The 19,613-nt window shown below is 38.1% G+C and overlaps 1 protein-coding gene across 1 annotated transcript; it reads right to left on the bottom strand.

Moving 5' to 3' along the window:
• Window positions 1-1,812: 1,812 nt before the first annotated feature.
• LOC117293908 (vascular endothelial growth factor D-like) lies at window positions 1,813-13,761 on the bottom strand. Its single transcript, XM_033776386.1, has 7 exons — window positions 13,173-13,761; window positions 12,302-12,377; window positions 11,149-11,391; window positions 8,877-9,058; window positions 8,237-8,484; window positions 2,631-2,744; window positions 1,813-2,170 (listed from the first exon to the last, which is right to left on the bottom strand). The coding sequence occupies exons 1-7, from the start codon at window positions 13,290-13,292 to the stop codon at window positions 2,146-2,148; spliced, it is 1,008 nt and encodes a 335-aa protein (XP_033632277.1). The 5' UTR covers window positions 13,293-13,761; the 3' UTR covers window positions 1,813-2,145.
• Between the last annotated feature and the right edge of the window lie 5,852 nt (window positions 13,762-19,613).

Below are 19,613 nucleotides of genomic sequence, written 5' to 3'. Positions count from 1 at the left end.
CTGTATGCAACTGTGAACAATTACAACAATGGACAATCCCTTAAAGACAGTAGACACTATTGGTAATTGTCAAAGACTAGCCTTCACAGTTGGTGTATTTCAACATTATGCATAAAATAACAAACCTGTGAAAATTTGAGCTCAATCTGTCATCAAACTTGCGAGATATTAATGAAAGAAAAAAAAACATCCTTAACACACGAAGTTGTGTGCGTTTAGATGGTTGATTTCGAGACCTCAAGTTCTAAATCTGAGGTCTCGAAAACAAATTCATGGAAAATTACTTCTTTCTCGAAAACTACGTCACTTCAGAGGGAGCCGTTTCTCACGATGTTTTATACCACCATCAACCTCTCTCCATTACTCAACACCAAGAAAGGTTTAATGCTAATAATTATCTTGAGTAATTACCAATAGTGTCCACTGCCTTTAATTTGTACAAATTAACAATCCAATCATAGACGGTGGATTAGGTTTTCAGTCCCTACCTGAGCATGGATCCCCCCCCCGCCCAAAGTTGGGGTTTTCTTCCCAAAACTAAAACTGTACATTTCTTCTTAGACACAATGTAACATTAAGTCTACGAGTCACAGTCCTAGACACATTTGAGGGTCCCTTAGTTTCGTTACCAGAAAGTTGTACTAAAAAATCTGTAAATTTATCCTTCGATTTAGACCTTGAACTAAATTGAATTTGTTTGGCTATTTATGTCACTGATTAAAAACAAAACAAAAATTGGCTAAACCAAGGATACTTTTACAAAATAAAAAACATAAATGAAGGTTCTAGCTCATGAAGGTTCTAGCTTTGCTTAACCAGGTCATGCTTGAAGTGTTCAACTAAAATTGCCTTATGGGCATTGAGCCTTCTGAACTTCCGATTGTTGTATTTCATGTGGCTAGATATTCAAATAGCAAATAGCTATAAAATAAAAACTATTAAATTCTAAAAAGGGAATAATAATATGATAAAAAAACCAATTTGAAAAGATGGAAATGAATTTAGCAACGAATATTTTAGTGTGCACATTTTCACTTCAAGCATTACTTTGTTACTTGGGATGGTCAGAAGTGCCATGAACTCGTGCTACAAAAAAACCAAGAAACTATGTATATAATGAAGTCACTATAGAACATTTCCAGCTAATATTTACGTACATGTATGTACACATTACAATTACTATGTATGTACACACTGAAAAGGGAGGTGATGGAAAAGAATACATGTAAGTTGTTTGAATACATATACAAGTTTTCAGTTTTAAAACTTTTTTAGGGCATTAACTTTTTTTTAAAGAAGATTGTTTATATTATGATACATGTACACACCTTTTTAACAGCTTTTAAAATAAAAAGTATAAGTAAAACCGAGAAGAGTTTTGAAAGTGATTCATTTTAAAATGTCTGATTTCTTAAAGATCTCACCTCATAAGTTGAGGGGGGTTAAGGATTGTCTGCCTGAGTTTTAGATGAGTAAATCTTGAGGCATAATTACAAAGTACATTCAGAGATGTGAACATTAAAGATCCTATGTCAGATTTTTGGCCCCAAACATTAAAACATAGATTTGTTTGGGTGAAAGAGTATCACCCGCTCTAACGAAAACAAAGATTAGCTTTTACTTTTAATGGTCAGGAACCATGACATTTTTTTAAAAACGTTTCTTATGAAACACATAAGATTTGGTCACGTGATATATTGTCGGGATCCCGACAAAAACTAATTTTGAGCACTTTATTTCATTGTTACTAATAATTGGCGGACCTTTTCGAGCAATGGCTCAAATGAAAGCTTGTAACTTTCTCGACCCCCATCAAAATACCTATTGAATTTTAAATCAAAATTTTTGGGTCAAATCGCAATAAGAGACTTTAAGGCAAGCATGATATTTGTCCTACTTTTAGCTGACTTTTTTGACCTTGGGAAAAATCTGGGAAAATTGTGATTGAATAACCTGAAAATGTAAGCCTAAACAATGTACTTGTTAAACAAAATGTCCTACTTTTTCCCAAAGGACCAAATATCATGCATGCATGTCTGACGGACAAACATTCGCTGAACTTGATTGATTTCCAGTCACCGTAAAGGTTGTCGATCTTGATGAAAACTTCCTTCGAAATCTCTCGACTTTTCTCTGATCAAGAGTCTATTGTGTGGACCGCCTCTCACATCTAAAGACGGAAAGGATCAGACAGTTTAGATTTCCAATTACGAAAAACTTGATCGATAAAGGAAACTACAGTGATTGCAGTTCACGATTAAAATAAATCAAAGCTTACAAAAACAGCAAAATGTTAAAAAATGGAAACAAATTTCTCAATAATGCAGTTGTTTGCATTGAGAAAGCTTTATTTAAAGAACATTAAAAAAAAAAGAACAACAAATAATATAAATATAGAGAATTTTTTTTTCCCGAATAGTGTATTTTTTGCATTTGGGGAAACTGATCATTCAATTAGATTTGTCATCATACAGATTCTGTTATGATTAATTACTCGTGAGCCCAGTGCATTTTTCCCAAGAGAATTTGGAAAGCACTTAGCAAACTGTGCCGCATAACTTCACTGCTGCAGGCCGAAACAATTTGTTCTTCTTCAAGATGATAGATTGAATAAAAAAGGAAACACTTACTTGCATCGTTTGCGGTTAAAAACATGAGGGGCTCTACATCTTGCCTCAAGATCTTTCCTACATCTACAACTGCAAGAATCATCGCTCCAAAACTGCCGTAACCGGGAACACGTTCTGTCCAAAATGATTAAATAAATACATATACATTTTTAGAAAAAAACATTCCAAAACATACCCCCCAAAAACCACATAAATAAATTAACAAAAAAATAAAAACAGATCAAAAACAACTATATTACATATATATATATGGGTGAGAACAAGCAGAGGGCCTGGTTTCACGTTCAATTATAATGGTTTACTTTAATCGAGCTGCAAACTCTCCCCGACTCTGCAGAAAGTTCCCCAGAAAATAAACTAATCTGTCCATTCTCCTGAAGACAATCAGAGCATATTGATCGAAACGTTGAGTTGTAGTTCTTTCTAGAACCAACCCTACTCAAAAGAGATTTACACATGGTGCAACCGAAAACTTCGCCTCATCTCCAACACCTCCATCATGCAGTTTCAAAATCCACCAATCTGTTCATGCTCTGATGAACAAATTGAAAACCTTCCTGTTTTGGAAACTCCCCCCCCCCCGTTATCTGTTGAATGCAACTTTAATTGATTGCAATATGCAAATGTTGTTAGCTCTGTTTTAATCAAACCAAAATATGGCTGCCCTATAAGTATAAGGTCTGTACGGGTGTGCTGTTATAGGCAGTAACTTACAAAGGCATTTTTGAACAACCCATGATATTGTGTAAGTGAGAATTTACTTGAACTCTTAAGGTACCCCATCAATCCAGATATCATATCAACCCATATATTGGGTTACAGATATATAATATAGTTGTTTGTTGTGATTTCAGACATTCCACAAAGGCAATAAAATTCTTTACATATCAATACGAGCGGGTCAAGGTAGTAATTTCATTTTCATTGCTTGTTGACGATCAGACTATTAATCGGTCATTTTCGAGGATGTATTAAAGGCAGTGGACACTATTATACTCAAAATAATTATTAGCATAAAACCTTACTTGGTAATGGGTAATGGGGAGACGTTGGTAGTGTAAAACATAGTGAGAAACAGCTCCCTCTGAAGTGGAGTAGTTTTCGAGAAAGAAGTATTTTTCCACGAATTTGAGACCTCAAGTTTAGAATTTGAGGTCTCGAAATCAAGCATCTGAAAGCACACAACTTTGTGTGACAATGGTGGTTTTTTCTTTCATAGTTATCTCGCAACTCCGACGACCGATCAAGCTCAAATTTTCACATGTTTGTTTATTTGTGCATATGTTGAGATACAACAAGTGAGAAGACTGGTATTTTACATTTACCAATAGTGTCCACTGGCTTTAAAGCAGTGTGTTTACTGCAAGGGTGATTGTCTGTTTGTTTGTTTGTTTGTTTGTTTGTTTGTTTAGTTCCATACATATTTTCATACATACATATTAATAATGAGTTATGATCAATACAGAGTATCATAAATTGAAGAAGAAATGTGGGTGACATCTCGGTAATTGCTTTGTTGGTCTCGCTATCAAAGTTCAAACTGTGTATTATTTCAAATCGGCTAACATGCCTTTTAACTCCAGATGGAAAGTTAAAACAATTGTTGTGACAATTTGTACAGGCCACAAGGGTGTGCTAAGCTCATAGATTGAAGTCAAATAAAATATTGAAGTCAAATTTTACTAGTTGTCGAATGCTCGTTGAGTGAACTTCCCTTGGTGGCCCAATAGGTAACAAACAACATTTATTCCACAGAGAGGGGTAAACCCCAATCATATCACCGGTGTCAGATGCAATTGTGTCCCGCTTCGGACACTTTTGCATATGCAATCGTGTCCGGGGTTATGCAAAAACCGTCTAGCGGACATGTACATGACTTTACATGTTTGTGCGCGCGTAAGCGAGCATGCATGCACTGAACCTACATAATATGCAGCATGAATATTCACGTATTTGATGATTGCAGCAAATACCCAACGACCGAACATTTCCCATGTCATTCATGACATGCACTTATATTAGCTTGTAAAAAATGGCGAACGTGTTCCGTCGACCAAGGGCGTTTAATTTACTGCCAGGACGGTTTTGCACAGGGCGGACACAACTGCATATGCAAATGTGTCCGTGCGGACACAATTGCATTATGCAGCAGCGTCTGGGCGGACACGATTGCATATGCAAAACCGTCGTTTGCTGACAAAACAACGCAGAGCAATTGTCAGGGTGATGTCATGTAAAACAGACACAGTGAAACATCAACCAACATGTATCGGTTTGAGCCAAATCGGCACACTTGCCTTTAACGTCCGATGGAAAGATGAGACAATTGCTGTGACAAGTTTTACAAGCCACACGAGTGTGCTATGCTCCTATGAGGGTGCTATGCTCCTATTGCAAAGAAATGTAATATTGAAGTCAAAGTTTACTAGTTGTCTAATGCAACTTGAGTGAACTTCCCCTGGGTCAACAAGCACAAAACAACATTTTATTCCACAGAGAGCTAAAACCCAATCATACCACCGGCAATGCTCTGATTGTAGAGAGAGGAACAGTTTAAATATTTTGGTGACGAACAGCAATTTGATCTGGGGGTGTTTGCTGATAACAAAACAATGCAAGAAATTACAGTTTTTCGGGACAGATGTCACGTAAAACAGAAACAGTGAAATGCAGTGGAAACATCAACCACTGAATATGGGTTGAGCCTATTGTTGCCCAGTTACGAGGACATACTTTTTTCCAACATAGCACCAAGACTCTGGAATTCACTCCTGAAGACCTCGGAAAAAATGCATAACACTCTTACATCACCAGAAAGTACTTGCTTTCCCAAAACCAAACAATTTGACAAAATACTTATATACTTTTAAGTATATAAGTATTAGTATTAAAATACTTCTGCTTGACCGGCAACTTTAGATGGTTCTCATGAAAGTGCATCTACAAATGATATTTAATTATTATTCAGTAAATGACTGTGAAATCGTGACGTATACAAGGGCCAAAGGTTCAACGGCATCGTCTCAAGGGGGCGACAAACAATCAACCCAATTCATTGGTCTTGGTAACATCCAGGACACACTCTTTTGCAGTGAAAACAATTCTTCCAAGAATGTGTCATAAAATGGGTTAACTGGGTTAGGTCACTCGCAGCATGTCTGGGGCACCAAATGTCACTTCGAAAACCCTGTTTGTGGCTTGCAATCAATCGGAAGATTTGCAGGGTACTTCGCGTTTTTTGTATATATATGTTATAGCCTAAAACAAGTTTAGAGTTAAAAAGTAAAGAATTGGAAATCAAATCTGTTAAGAGATGGCAGGTAGAGCACCAAACAATTTGCAAACTAGACACCATGAGAGTTACTATAAATATAAATATGAATGATAGACTTGCGGTTACAACCGTGTGTGAAAATCTCTTTTGTTTGGGGTGTTGGCTCTGAAAAGAGCCGGTTTGGTCTCGACGTTTCGAACACTATATTATAGGTTTTCTCGGTCAAATTCGGCAAATGAGCAGTCAATTTCATTTTCATGCGTTCGAATGAAGGCTGTTTTGCCTCTCCAGTTGTTACTGCGTTTCAAAATCAGAATTCGGCCATTCAATTTCGTTTAGAGTCGAGTCAAATTCCTTTAGCACTCTGTCCAATTTAGCGTATCGTCATTCTTTTTCGTGACACACACGCCTCAAGAAGCGTCTGTGAATTTGAATGCTGCTTTGATGAATTGTTAAATTGAATGATTATTTTGTTAAATCGAATAACGTAAGAGTACATTTGACTAGTCTTAAAACGAAATCGAATGACCTTTTTCAGTAGCGTTCAATTTCGTGCCAAATAGAATAAGCTGGTGGTTAAATTGGCTGCTCATTTTCCGAAATTGACCGAGAAAACCTATATACTCTGTATACTCTGCTCGTCTTCAGGAGAATGGAGACACCATGAGTTGAAATCCAAGGCCTTACTCAATGCTATAACATTTACCAGCAACAAGTATGAAGCAAACAAACAGAGAACTCTTCAGCTTCCATCGATTACAAACAAACCCAAACCCTGATATTCTTTTGTTTTACAAGCTGACTCAGTGCGCTGTCTAGACCTCATATGGATCACTCTGTCAGCGATTAACCATTCCCCTTTACGTCAAGAGGGGGCACCACAGTGTCAACATTCAGTAATTTCACGTTAAAATGATGGAAATGGCACCTCTGTTTGGTACCTTTCAAGATAAACTTTTCGCGCGTCATTTTATCTATCAAGTTCTCACTTAAAATGTCAGCCAGGACAAATATTCGGTTTGTTTTAGTGATGTTTTTAAATATCTTTAATCAAGATGTATGTCAAGTACAGAATATAATAATTTGTGTTTGCTTTCCCTTCAAAGTGAAACTATCACACACTCAATGGGTCAGCTCCAGCACCATGCATAATATCTCTTCATAAATAACTGACTGAATACATTTTTCCCAATTGTATATCACTAGTGTCATATTCCAACCCCAAGGTCTATATCAACCCCAACATCTATCATATTTCATTTCAGATCTCAGATCCCATCAATAATCCAATTGACCTACCGCGACGAAGAATGGCAATAACTCCACAAACAATCCAATGTATAACCACTGGTAAATCTAATCCACGTGATGCACGCAACACCGATTTCATCCAGCACTTTTGCGTAGTGAAATATTCAGACTGGACAAACTTTGTGTTCACTGAATGCTTACAATTGAGTAGTAGCAAAATGGTAATATTATTGAGCAACAACTGAAACTTTTTTAGTAGCATTTTGGTATGCTGTGTATGCATTTTGGTATGCTGTATACAAGGGAAATCGTTCACTGTGTTGTCATGTGATGACTGTGTTGTCATGTGATGACGTCACGAGCGAGATCACTTTTGGAGCTTTTGGAGTCTTGCTGTGAAACACCATGGGATTTTTAATGGTACTTTTGTATTCCTTTTTGTATTCCCCCATTGATAGAAAACACATTTGTAAATGTGAATCCCCCGCCCCCAATGTAGAGACACTTTAAGATATCGAGATATTCGCCATTTTAGTTGATAAAGGTAGTCATTCTGCTCTAACTTACCCTGTCCTACATCCTTGTACGGGTTGTGAAGGGGGTTATCCCTGTTTCAGCTCCACCAGTAAGTGGAAATGCGCCCCTGGCGGCGGTTGATCTGGGTCAATAGCCCAGATCAGTTAAGTGTAGCCCTCACATTAAAGTGGCCTGCAGAGTTTTTTTCTGTACATCAAAATTGCCATCTTCAAAAACTGTCCTGATTTTGTTTTAAGGATTTCCTTTTTTGAATCGATTTATAAGAAGAAAAAAATCCCCATTGAGAAGCACCTCGACAGTGGCAATTTTCAGTACTTTCCCCGAGTCCTGTGAAAAAAATCACAGGCATTTTACTCGGGTGGGATTCGATTTTTTTTTTCACAGGACTCGGGGAAAGTACTGAGTATACAGTGCTACACACATCGGTGTATATGGGTAAAACCAAAAATTAATATTCTTTATCCCGATGCAAATTTAACATCTATTAAAGTGGCAATTTTGATGTACAAAAATTGCGTCCGGCCTTGTGAGTAAACAAAATTACCTCTGAGACGACGGAGCACTACAGGTGCACCGACACCTGACGGGGTCCCAGATCTTCCTAGGTGGGCAACTGACCCACGCCCTGCACTTGCACTGGCAGTTGCTGTAAAGCTGGGTGGCAGGGTCGCAGTCTTGGGACTTGACCTTGCATTGGCAGCTACAGTTGGTGTCCTGCGTGATGTTTTTGGAAACGATCCCACCGTACTGAAGGCTGGGAGAGACTTTGGGATTGTACTCCATTTTGACGACCTTGGGGGTTTAAATTGACGGGAAAGAAGCTGGTGTTTACTGGATATTTTTTTTAATTTTCAAATAAATTTGACTTTATGATTAATGAAAAATGGACATTCCAGAAAAAAAACCAAGAAAGAAGAGGTTTTTTTTCTTCTCAGATATCAAGTTATTTCAAGTACTAAACCCTAAAAAAAAGTATCGAAAATTACTTGATATCTGAGAAATAAGTTCCAATTACAAGAACAATATTTTGGATAACTGTTGGTGTGCTGGTGTGTTGTCTTTAAGGTCATAACTGTTCGATTAACAAATTCACCGAGTGTATACTTTGGGCACAGGCATAAAAACTGGAAAAAAAACCTTAATTTTGTTCTGAAATCTGTTTCTTTGTAAACCTGCTCACTTACGTCTTTTTGCACTATTTCTGATCGTGTTGCCTGGCAGTCAAATAGTTCATTACTGCAGCAACCTCCACACCGTTTAGCGGTAACACACGATGGCCAGTAGATTACATTAGGCTCATTGGGATCTGTAGGGACTGTTACTAAAGACTCTCTCGGGATGCATGGAGGAAGCTCGGCAACATCATCTATAAGAAAGTGAAGAGCGGGAACGGCAGCAAAGTTAGTTTAATATTTATCAATATAATGTAAAGTGGATACAATGTTCCAATTACCATGGAAACTGTTTCTGCATGAAATGTCCTAAAGAGTAATAACTGAGTACCACTTAGAACTACAAACAAATCCCAGCCACTCACTTTCTAATCAAACAGTCATAAAAACTGTAGTAAAACTACAACAAATAAAAGACATTCCTCTTCAAAATTTACTCACTTAATGAAAATTCTTGTGGGGACTGGCGGCTCAAAGCTTGTGATAATTCCTGAATGAATCCTCTACGTGTACTTCTCCTAGCTAATTATGAAAAAACCAACATTAACCATCAACAATTGGCCATCAAATAAAGTCAATTGGTTAATGATAGTAACTAAAAATAGTATGCACTGCCATAAAATTATTTGATTAAACTTGATTAGGCCTGTATTATTTTCGAAAAGCAAAACAATGTAGTCTTGTGCCACAGCCGTCTAACGCAAAGCCAACCAGTCCTCACATTTCCAGTGTTAAGTGAACATTAACAAAATAATATTATTATTAGTAGTAAACTGTGAAGACTCGCAAAACAAGAACTTATAAGTGCATGATATTAGTAAACAACAACAATTGTTAGTCAACTTTCATCTGCAGGGTTATAATGCAAGTTGTATAATCAAATTTGTCTGGTTTGCATATGATGTAATTCTTGCAACCGGAACAAAGTGCAATTAATTTTCAATCTTGCCCCCGATATCAATGGATAATTTTCACTGTAAACACTGTAAACTATTATTTTACACTGGGTTTTTAAAAACTGTTAATTGCAAAAGAAAACAATCTGAAGCCCTTTTCACATCGAACCAATTCATTTGAAAGAAATCCCCACGTAATTCCAGGGGAACTTTAACCACAACCCATATTCCTTTAAAGACACTGGACACTACTGGTAATTGTCAAAGACCAGTGTTCTCCCTTGGTGTATCTCAACATATGCACAACATAACAAACCTGTGAAAATTTGGGCTCAATTGGTAGTCGAAGTTGCGAGATAATAATGAAAGAAAAAACACCCTTGTCAAACGAAGTTGTGTGCTTGCAGATGCTTGATTTCGAGACCTCAAAATCTAATTATGACATCTCGAAAATCAAATTCGTGGAAAAATAACTTCTTTCTCGTAAACTACGTCACTTCAGAGGGAGCCGTTTCTCACAATGTATTATACTGTCAAACTCTCCCGATCACTCGTTACCAAGTAAGGTTTTATGCTAATAATTATTTTGAATAATTACCAATAGTGTCCACTGCCTTTAAGATGCAAGTGTCCTAACCCCAGGTTATCTCGCTTATCACTTCCCCAACCAGCTATTTCCCAGGAGTGAGCAGTAAAAAAGGTCACCTGATTCGTTTTGGCCCAATTTCATAGAGCTGCTCAAGCAAAAAATCAAGCTATGCAAAACAAAATTAAGCTAACCAGAATAAGGTTACCAGCCAAAATATCATGTCACATACACGTGACAACTTGTAAATCAGGGATTTTTTTAAGCAGTATATTTGCTCAAGCAGCTCAACATACTGACAAGGGCCCCATTTCATAGAGCTGCTTAAGTAGAAAATATCGGTTAACAATGTTCTGCTAAGCACAAATGTGAATGACAATTTTTCTGTGCTTAGCTAGCTATCTTGTTGTTCATATAAGCAGCTCTTTGTTATTGGGTTCTGTGTGAGATGGGCTACATGCAGTACAAATATTCCACATGCCCCCAATATCGAGCACTTAATGTACTCTCAGAAATAATTATGATAATCAGTTTGATTCCTAGCCGAGGTGAGTGGATTTTTCGCCCTATATATCGAACAAATCTACGGAGTTAGTTAAGTGCTTTAAACTCATACATTGGTGATGGGTAGAAAACCGGGTAAATATGTCAACGAATGAAAGAGATACAATCTATTAAATTTTTTTTTTACGGTCATAACATAAATTAAATTAATTCTCTCTGTGAGCTGTGGGAGTCCTACTCTTGTATGTGTATTAAATCAAATAAATCAAAATAAATTGAAGTTTAAGTTTGCTCTTACAAAACTTTGAGGATGTTAACTTCAGCCCCATCTGCTCAGCCATACCAGACAGGACACCGGGGTCAGGTTTCTTATTGTCAGGTTGATATACACCACCCTCCTCTTCATCATCTTCCCAATCATCATCATCATCATCATCGTCATCATCGTCGTCGCTATCTTCATCATCATCTTCCCAACTTTCTTTTTCTTGTCTTTGACTCCAAGGAATGTGTTTTGATGTGGTTGTCTTCATTTCAGTTTCTGTTTCGATATTGCAATAAAGAGAAAATAAAAGACATGATTGTATGAACTGTGCTGCAGCGGAAGTACTGCATACCAATCTTTAAAACATGAATTTCTTTGTGCAGATGCAAAAATTATGACTGACTTGATAAATATATAACTAAGTAATGGATATTGACCCTGTTTGAGCAACTAGCTGTTTCTTAAAGTCAACTGAGGCAAACAAATTGTGTGAGTTTTAAATCCATGGAACGTTGTTGTAAACTTATTCATTGTTTTTTTTAAAAGTGTATATCTTTTGGTTTAATCCTGGAACATCAAATAATGCACCTGCGATTGTATCCACACTTTGTTGAGGTCATATAGTTGTTTTGTGAAAGCGATTTATCACAGATGAGACATATCAGTAAATAATGCCCTTGCATAGAATCTGCCCCTGGATATAGAAGGCAACTGTCTGCACGTATTGTGAAATATTGACAATCAAGGTAAAACAAAGCCATTGCGCTTTATTTATTTACTTTTGTTTTGTTTTCTTTCATTATGAACTTGCAACTTGCAAATTGATTACCAATTTAGCCTAAATTTGTACAGTTTTGTTATTTAGTACATATGTTGGGATACACCAAGTGAAGATAGTCTTTGGCAATTACAACAAGTACACATCACAAAGACACAAACAAATAGTCAGATATAACTTCTGAACAGGGGTTGAATCGAAACTGAGTGTGATTACATTAGATCATAATGGCCGATTACCTATTACTGATTAATACAATAGTTATCGCCGACTGCCACTTCAGTCAATAAATAATTTAGAGATTGTTTCTGATGTTGGGTCCGTCTGTTGTCAACAAAACCTTACATTGTTTACAAATTAAAAAAACTAAAATGTATTTTAAAATTACAAGTACAACAGTTGGCCTACCTCGTTGTTCCAATAGTTGTAACAAGTCTTCTATTGTTCTGACTTCTTTCATTGCAAACAAAACTGATGAAGGAACCTGCAAGAAAACGGAATACAAGTAATGGCAAAATGCAAAACGAAAACACCCTTGTCACACGAAGTTGTGTGCGTTTAGATGGTTGATTTCGAGACCTCAAGTTCTAAATCTGAGGTCTCGAAATCAAATCCGTGGAAAATTACTTCTTTCTCAAAAACTATGGCACTTCAGAGGGAGCCGTTTCTCACAATGTGTTATACCATCAACCTCTCCCCATTACTCGTAATCAAGAAAGGTTTTATGCTAATAATTATTTTGAGTAATTACCAATAGTGTCCACTGCCTTTAAGTAGGAACAACTGTTGATTTTGTGGATATTGCGTTTCCTAACCGAATGTAGTCAATACAAAGTAGGCCTATACAGAGTTTCAATACAAAGTACTGAGTGAATGAACACCGAGGCTTGATCTATACAATCCAATTTGACTTATTGTTGAGTTTCTAGAAAACATTACGCTGAATTGTTTAGGCCTAATATGTAGCTTTTCACAAAACCAAATTTATCCTTTTTTTCCAATGACATGTGGTCACACATAGTCTAAGTTTCAAAATGAGAAAATTAACTACAACGACAAAAGGTAAAACTCGAATCTTTGCAAGTGGAAATAATCTAGGCCTTTAATTTTAGGAGATGATTGCAGGCAGGCTCCGCAAAGGCCGGTTAATTAAAAAGAAAATCAGTTTCGCTTAAAAAGTGCATCAGATAGTTTTTCATATAATAGTCAACAGTATTCTACAGAAAAATCGATAATCTAGCATTAGTGAATTAATTACAGATTTGTGAAATTGACTTACCCGACTCGAATGTGCTTCTGCGTTGATACAAACAGTTGCCACCGTAACCAAAACCATCAAAACACAATAAAGATGTAGTGCTCCTTTGGAGTCATTAGCAGTAACCGCACACTTGGCCATCTTAAAAACCACACTATGCGCTCCCTATACACGTGTGCCGTATAAAATAGTCGAACGCCACTATCTGAAGCCCGCCAAACACTGACACTGTGTTGAAGTTGACGAGTTCAATGCACTCTAACTCCCTTCACTTTCCATGTGGATTATCAAATAGTTGAGATCTGACTGTTAAAAAACCACAAATTTTCCCGGCTTTAGAAAGTAGAGGACTGTTCTGAAGTTAGAGGGTGGGTGATTCACCGACTGTTCTTCCCCCGAAAGATTCTCTGCGTCCCTGGTATGGAAATCGCAACCGAGCTACCTGGGAGAAACTGCACCGTGCCGCGGTCAGGGACTTTTACCGGACTACCAGTCACCAGGAATCAAAGCCGTCTATAACTCGTAGAATTTTGTTTCTAGCATGTGCTTAAATACTCAACTTCCATCCTGGATTCCACACGATATAGTATCCCATTATAGTCGAATTTGTCAACTTCCTCTTGTTGTTGTGTGGTCAAGAGCAACTTACAGTCAGAAACCGGTGTTTTGACATCATAAACTGGGCACGGAAAGTGGGTGGTAGTATTTTGTTGTGAGTTGAGTTTGAGTCAGGACCCCTTTATGTAGTATGGATGATTCACCTTGTCCGCGTGTGGTTTTGGTTCAGGGGATGCCCCATATGACGCTGGTGGCGGTATCCTGCTTTGATGTTACTGGTTCTGATTGTATTAATATGATGATCAATCAGGTGAAGCACCTGTTGTGATCGATTGATTAATTGATTGACGTGGTGATCAATCAATCAATTTGATGAATAACTGATTATTTTATGTTGAATTTGAACAACAGAAATTTTAATCAAGATTTTTTTTTTACGACCACACGGAAATAAAGCCCAGACATCATTAAGCACGTGTTACACTGCTCTTTTGCACGCGAGTAAGCACTTCGTTGCCACAATTATGTTACTTTAACTAAACTTAATTAAAGACACTGGACACTATGGTAATTGTCAAAGACTAGTCTTCTCACTTGGTGTATCTCAACATATGCATAAAATAACAAGCCTGTGAAAATTTGAGCTCAATTGGTCATCGAAGTTGCGAGATAATAATGGGAAAAAACACCCTTGTCACACGAAGTTGTGTGCTTTCAGATGCTTGATTTTCGAGACTTCATAATCTAAAACTGAGGTCTCAAAATCAAATTCGTAAAAAATTACCTTTTTCTCGAAATACTTCAGAGGGAGCTGTTTCTCACAAAGTGTTTATTATCAACCTCTCCCCATTACTCGTTACCAAGTAAGGTTTTATGCTAAAAAGTATTTTGAGTAAATACCAATAGTGTAAACTGCCTTTAAACAGTCCAACCATCTGTGAAAGACTATACGAATGTATTCACGATGAGCCTGACATGTTTTACAATGCATCAACCCAATTAATTATATTAATTGATTGCGTTTGTAAATGTTGATTTTAAACAACAGAAACTTTAAGAAATATTTAATAAAGAATATTTTTACGATCACGGAAACACGCGCATGTTACATCGCTCTATATAGTTGCCCTTGAGGGTGGCATCGTGCCATAATAATAATGATTTTCATTTCGCTTAAAAGGCGCAACCATCTTTGTGAGACCCGTTTTCGAAGGTCTTTATGAACCTGACTAAGTAATATTATGCATCAATCCAATGGCAATGATATTATTCAAAGAACGTTTTAAAAAGGAAAAAGAAGAAAAAAAAAACAAAAAAAAACATTGCCTTCGGATTTGGCGCTTTGGACAATGAAAAGCGTTCGTTATGAAATAAACAGGCCAATGGTTAGAAAGATACTTTAAAAGTATAAGGGGTAATTTCAAAACGGCAAAATTTTGAGCGATTTGAATTAAAACATAATCCAAAAGTCAAACCTGATTTACAGAAATAACACTTCCATATAGGGCTGTAGATTTATATAGAGCTGTAGAAGTATAAACAAAGATGGTAAATAAAAATACAAATTAAAATTGAGTACAACCAAACACGGAAACATGATAATTATTCTATCATCTGTGGTTGGTGTAGTTTCCTGTTAAAAAAAGAAATCCGCGATACTTCGAGTTGTATCCAGGATGCAAACCATTGCACGCAACTGCGGGCCTTAAACAAATAAAATAGACGGGTCCCTTGTTTGATCGTAAACCGAAACCTATACCGAAAGTCCGTTGTGCTTCCTGATTTGGCGATGGTTCTATGACAAAATTGTATTTTAGGACATAGAATTATCTGTTACAAACTGCTACCGAAAGGACCTATGGTATAAATGCAACAAATAGTTAATGGCCTGATGTTTTGACCCTAGCAGAGTCTTTCTCGAAGGCTAAAAAACCCCAAAACTTTGTTTTATCATCTTAAATAATAATAACTGCAAATAAATACTTGAAATCTCATTATTATGTCGAGTATAGTTTTCTGACGCTCAACGTGTGTTTCCTTGTAGGACTATTTGGGTGGCTCCATGTTGTTATTACGACTTATTTCAAACATTTTGTTTGTTTGCCCAGGGCATAATTTCATAGTTCTGCTTACCGCGGAATTCTGCGCTTATCAGTCCATAGAATTATGTGCTTTCCTGGGTCAACGTACGAGCGAGCTTTGCAGAAATTAGCAGAGCCTTAATATTACGAAGAGACTGAGAATATACAAGAGCGCCCTCATACTGTTTGTCTATGACAGGATTGACAAGGCCCAAGGCCGTGTCCGAATTGATGTCTACAGCTACGGCTACGGCTAGATTTCCGCGTCATCGTGCGTTGAGGTATGGGCGTCCTTAGCAACACCCTTGGCAACAGTCGTAGCCGTAGCTGTAGCCGCCAATTCGGAAACGGCCCGAAGACGATCTTTTCTTGAAAATAGGAGCACAATTACCAAAATAAGACGAACAGACGATGTTTTACCAATGTGTTATGCAAATCAAAAACATATCTTCTTTCTACAAAATTATTTCCCTCTCAACTTCAAAATAGTTACATGAAAATTATAAACTCACCAGATTTAATCTTTTCTGCGTCAAGTTATTATTTTTGGTGTGGCGAAATTCATAGATGTTTTGTCCTGATGCTTTCCGATAGAGGGCGGTGCAACAGCTTCATCATCGCCTCACCACTGTGAACAAAATAATAAAATAGATTCACTTAACCAATTGATTAGTATTGCAGTCATTCGGCACCTCTTTGAAGCTATGACCAGTGCCCAACTTCATATAGCTAACTTAGGCAAAAAAGTAGCCAAGCACAACAAAATTATGCTTACAAGAATAAGGTTACCACCCAAATTATCATGCCACATGTACAATCTGTTAACTGGTATCCAGCTCATTTCTGCTTAGCAAGAAACTATTAAGAAATAATTATGTTATGCTAGCAGTTCTGTGAAATTGGGACCAGGCTTAAGAATGGTTTTCGCATGAATTATGTTAAACAGTGACTCCCTCACTTGCCCAGTAATGAGCTATTACAACAAGGACAACGGTCCATAAAACGAAATATTTAAGTATGCTTTCAAGCAATTAATATTTTTTCTATCAGCCTGGCGCCCCTCGCTCATTAAAAGCTACCAGTAAAATTCCTACTTACAGATACTAAGTTTTATCACCCCTTCCACTCTACCTTGGGAATAATGGAGTTCTGCAACTCATAAAAAAAGTACATTCCACTCTGTATTGGTACGACGTTGTGTGGATATTCCCACTTACTTATTGTATTTTTCAATGGTACAGTTTTAACCGGAGTTTGAGGTAGAACTATTTTGGAGAACTGAGTATTTTTTTGGTAAAATACAACAGGCAGATATAACACTAAGGGATCCAGGGTGCTGTTTAGAAGGGGCGGGGGGGGGGGGGGGTGTAAAGCAAATTGAAAGGTGTTTTCTTCTTCTTGCTTTGTTATTGTTGTTGTTGTTGTTGTTGTGTTTGTTATATCTTACAATATGGAGACAGTTATATTTCCAATAGAAATAGCGATCTATTAGATCTCCAATGGATCGTACAATATAGCGATATCTTGTCAATCTTTAAAGGCAGTGGACACTATTGGTAATTGTCAAAGACTAGCCTCCACAGTTGGTGTATCTCAACATATGCATAAAATAATAAACCTGTGAAAATTTGAGCTCAATCGGTCATCGAAGTTGCGAGATAATAATGAAAGAAGAAAACACCCTTGTCACACGAAGTTGTGTGCGTTTAGATGGTTGACTTCGAGACCTCAAGTTCTAAACTTGAGGTCTCGAAATCAATTCGTGGACAATTACTTCTATGGCACTTCAGAGGGAGCTGTTTCTCACAACGTTTTATACCACCAACCTCTCCCCATTACTTGTCACCAAGAAAAGTTTTATGCTCGTAATTATTTTGAGTAATTACCAATAGTGTCCACTGCCTTTAAAGGGAAGGTACACGTTTGGTAATTACTCAAAATAAATATTAACTTCAAAACTGACTTTGTAACGAGCATTGGAGAGCTGTTGATGGTATAAAACATTGTAGGAAACGACTCCCTCTGAAGTAATGTAGTTTTTGAGAAAGAGGTGATTTCTCACTAAAATAATAAAAGACTTCTAGCTAGAGTCTTTTATTTCTATCTGAAAGCACACAAGTTCGTCCAACAAGGGTGTTTCTTCTTTTATCATTTTCTCCCAACTCCGATGACCAATTGAGTTCATATTTTCACATGTTTGTTATTTTATGCATATGTTGAGATACATTAAGTGAGAACACTGGTCTTTGACAATTACCAACAGTGTACCTTCCCTTTAATGATTAATAGCGATAACGTAACAGTTTTCACCATATTGTATACATGCGTATTTGTTGCACGGCACGTGATTGGTTCTCGGCCAATCAAACTTCACAATTTGTTACCGAGGTATAACAAGAACTAAATAGTAACAATCGATTTTCGTAATACTTTTTAAAATTACATTTCTTGAAGCTGAGACTACTCCCGATGGTGCTGTGAATGCACAAATCACCCTAATAGATATGTGAAACAATTAGGCAATGTAGTAGATGGAATTACCTTTGCAATTAGCAGTAAAAGGCAATAATAAGTAAAACCAGGTCGGTATGCACGCCTACCGTAGTGAGTCATCATGGTTGGTCCAATTCAAATCAATGCATCCAAATCAAAACTGTAAACAAACAAAATTCTGCGTCTTGTTTGTAGGAGGGTGTGAGTCAGTTATTGTAAATTTCCATGTAAAGGTGCAAGACGTTGTTGTCATTAACATTCAACTATCGCGATCCCCCGCTCCCCGTGCCGCGCACATTGTGTGTAGTGTTGAGTAGTTAGGGTCGTGGTTTTACAAACTTAACAAGAACGTCTTGCACCAAGACTAACAAGAGACCTGGCGATGGCGTCGACGATTTACGGCCAGAAGTAAAAATGAGCGTATGGTGCCCAAAAGCGGCTGCTGGATGATGCCTCCACTGTCTAATTTAGGATGATGCCCCCCAATACAGGCTGATGCCCCCACTGCCCAATAAAGACTGATGCCCCCACTGCCCAATATAGGCTGATGCCCCCACTGCCCAATATAGGCTGATGCCCCACTGCCCAATATAGGCTGATGCCCCAACTGCCCAATACAGGCTGATGCCCCCACTGCCCATTACAGGCTGATGCCCCCACTGCCCAATACCGACTGATGCCCCACTGCCCAATACCGGCTGATGCCCCCACTGCCCAATATAGGCTGATGCCCCCACTGCCCAATACCGGCTGATGCCCCACTGCCCAATACCGGCTGATGCCCCCACTGCCCAATATAGGCTGATGCCCCCACTGCCCAATACCGGCTGATGCCCCACTGCCCAATACCGGCTGATGCCCCCATTTCCCAATACCGGCTGATGCCCCTTCCCACTGCCCAATAACGGCTGTCGCCCCCACTGCCCAATACGGGATGATGCCCCCACTGCCCAGTACAGGCTGATGCCCCCACTGCCCAATACCGGCTGATGCCCCACTGTCCAATACCGGCTGATGCCCCACTGCCCAATACAGGCTGATGCCCCCATCCCAATGCCTAATAACGGCTGATGCCCCGCTGCCAAATACCGATTGAGGCCCCCACTGCCCCAAAACTCTCTCTGACGGCCGATGACTTCACTGCCCAAAATCGCATACCGGCTGAAGCAACCCACTCGCCCAAAATCTGCCGGATATTGCCCCATTCCACTGCCCAGAAGCGTCTACTGGACCACACCCCTTCCCAGTAGCCCTGTTGAAGTGAACCGTAGCAATAGCACGCATTCCTACGATCGTAAAAACAATTACGTAAAAACCAATCCACGCTGAT

Source organism: Asterias rubens, chromosome 8 (assembly GCF_902459465.1).
Source record: "Asterias rubens chromosome 8, eAstRub1.3, whole genome shotgun sequence".
NCBI lineage: Eukaryota > Metazoa > Echinodermata > Asteroidea > Forcipulatida > Asteriidae > Asterias > Asterias rubens.
The sequence above is the reverse complement of the archived record's forward strand: the minus strand, read 5'-3'. Positions and strand labels throughout refer to the sequence as shown.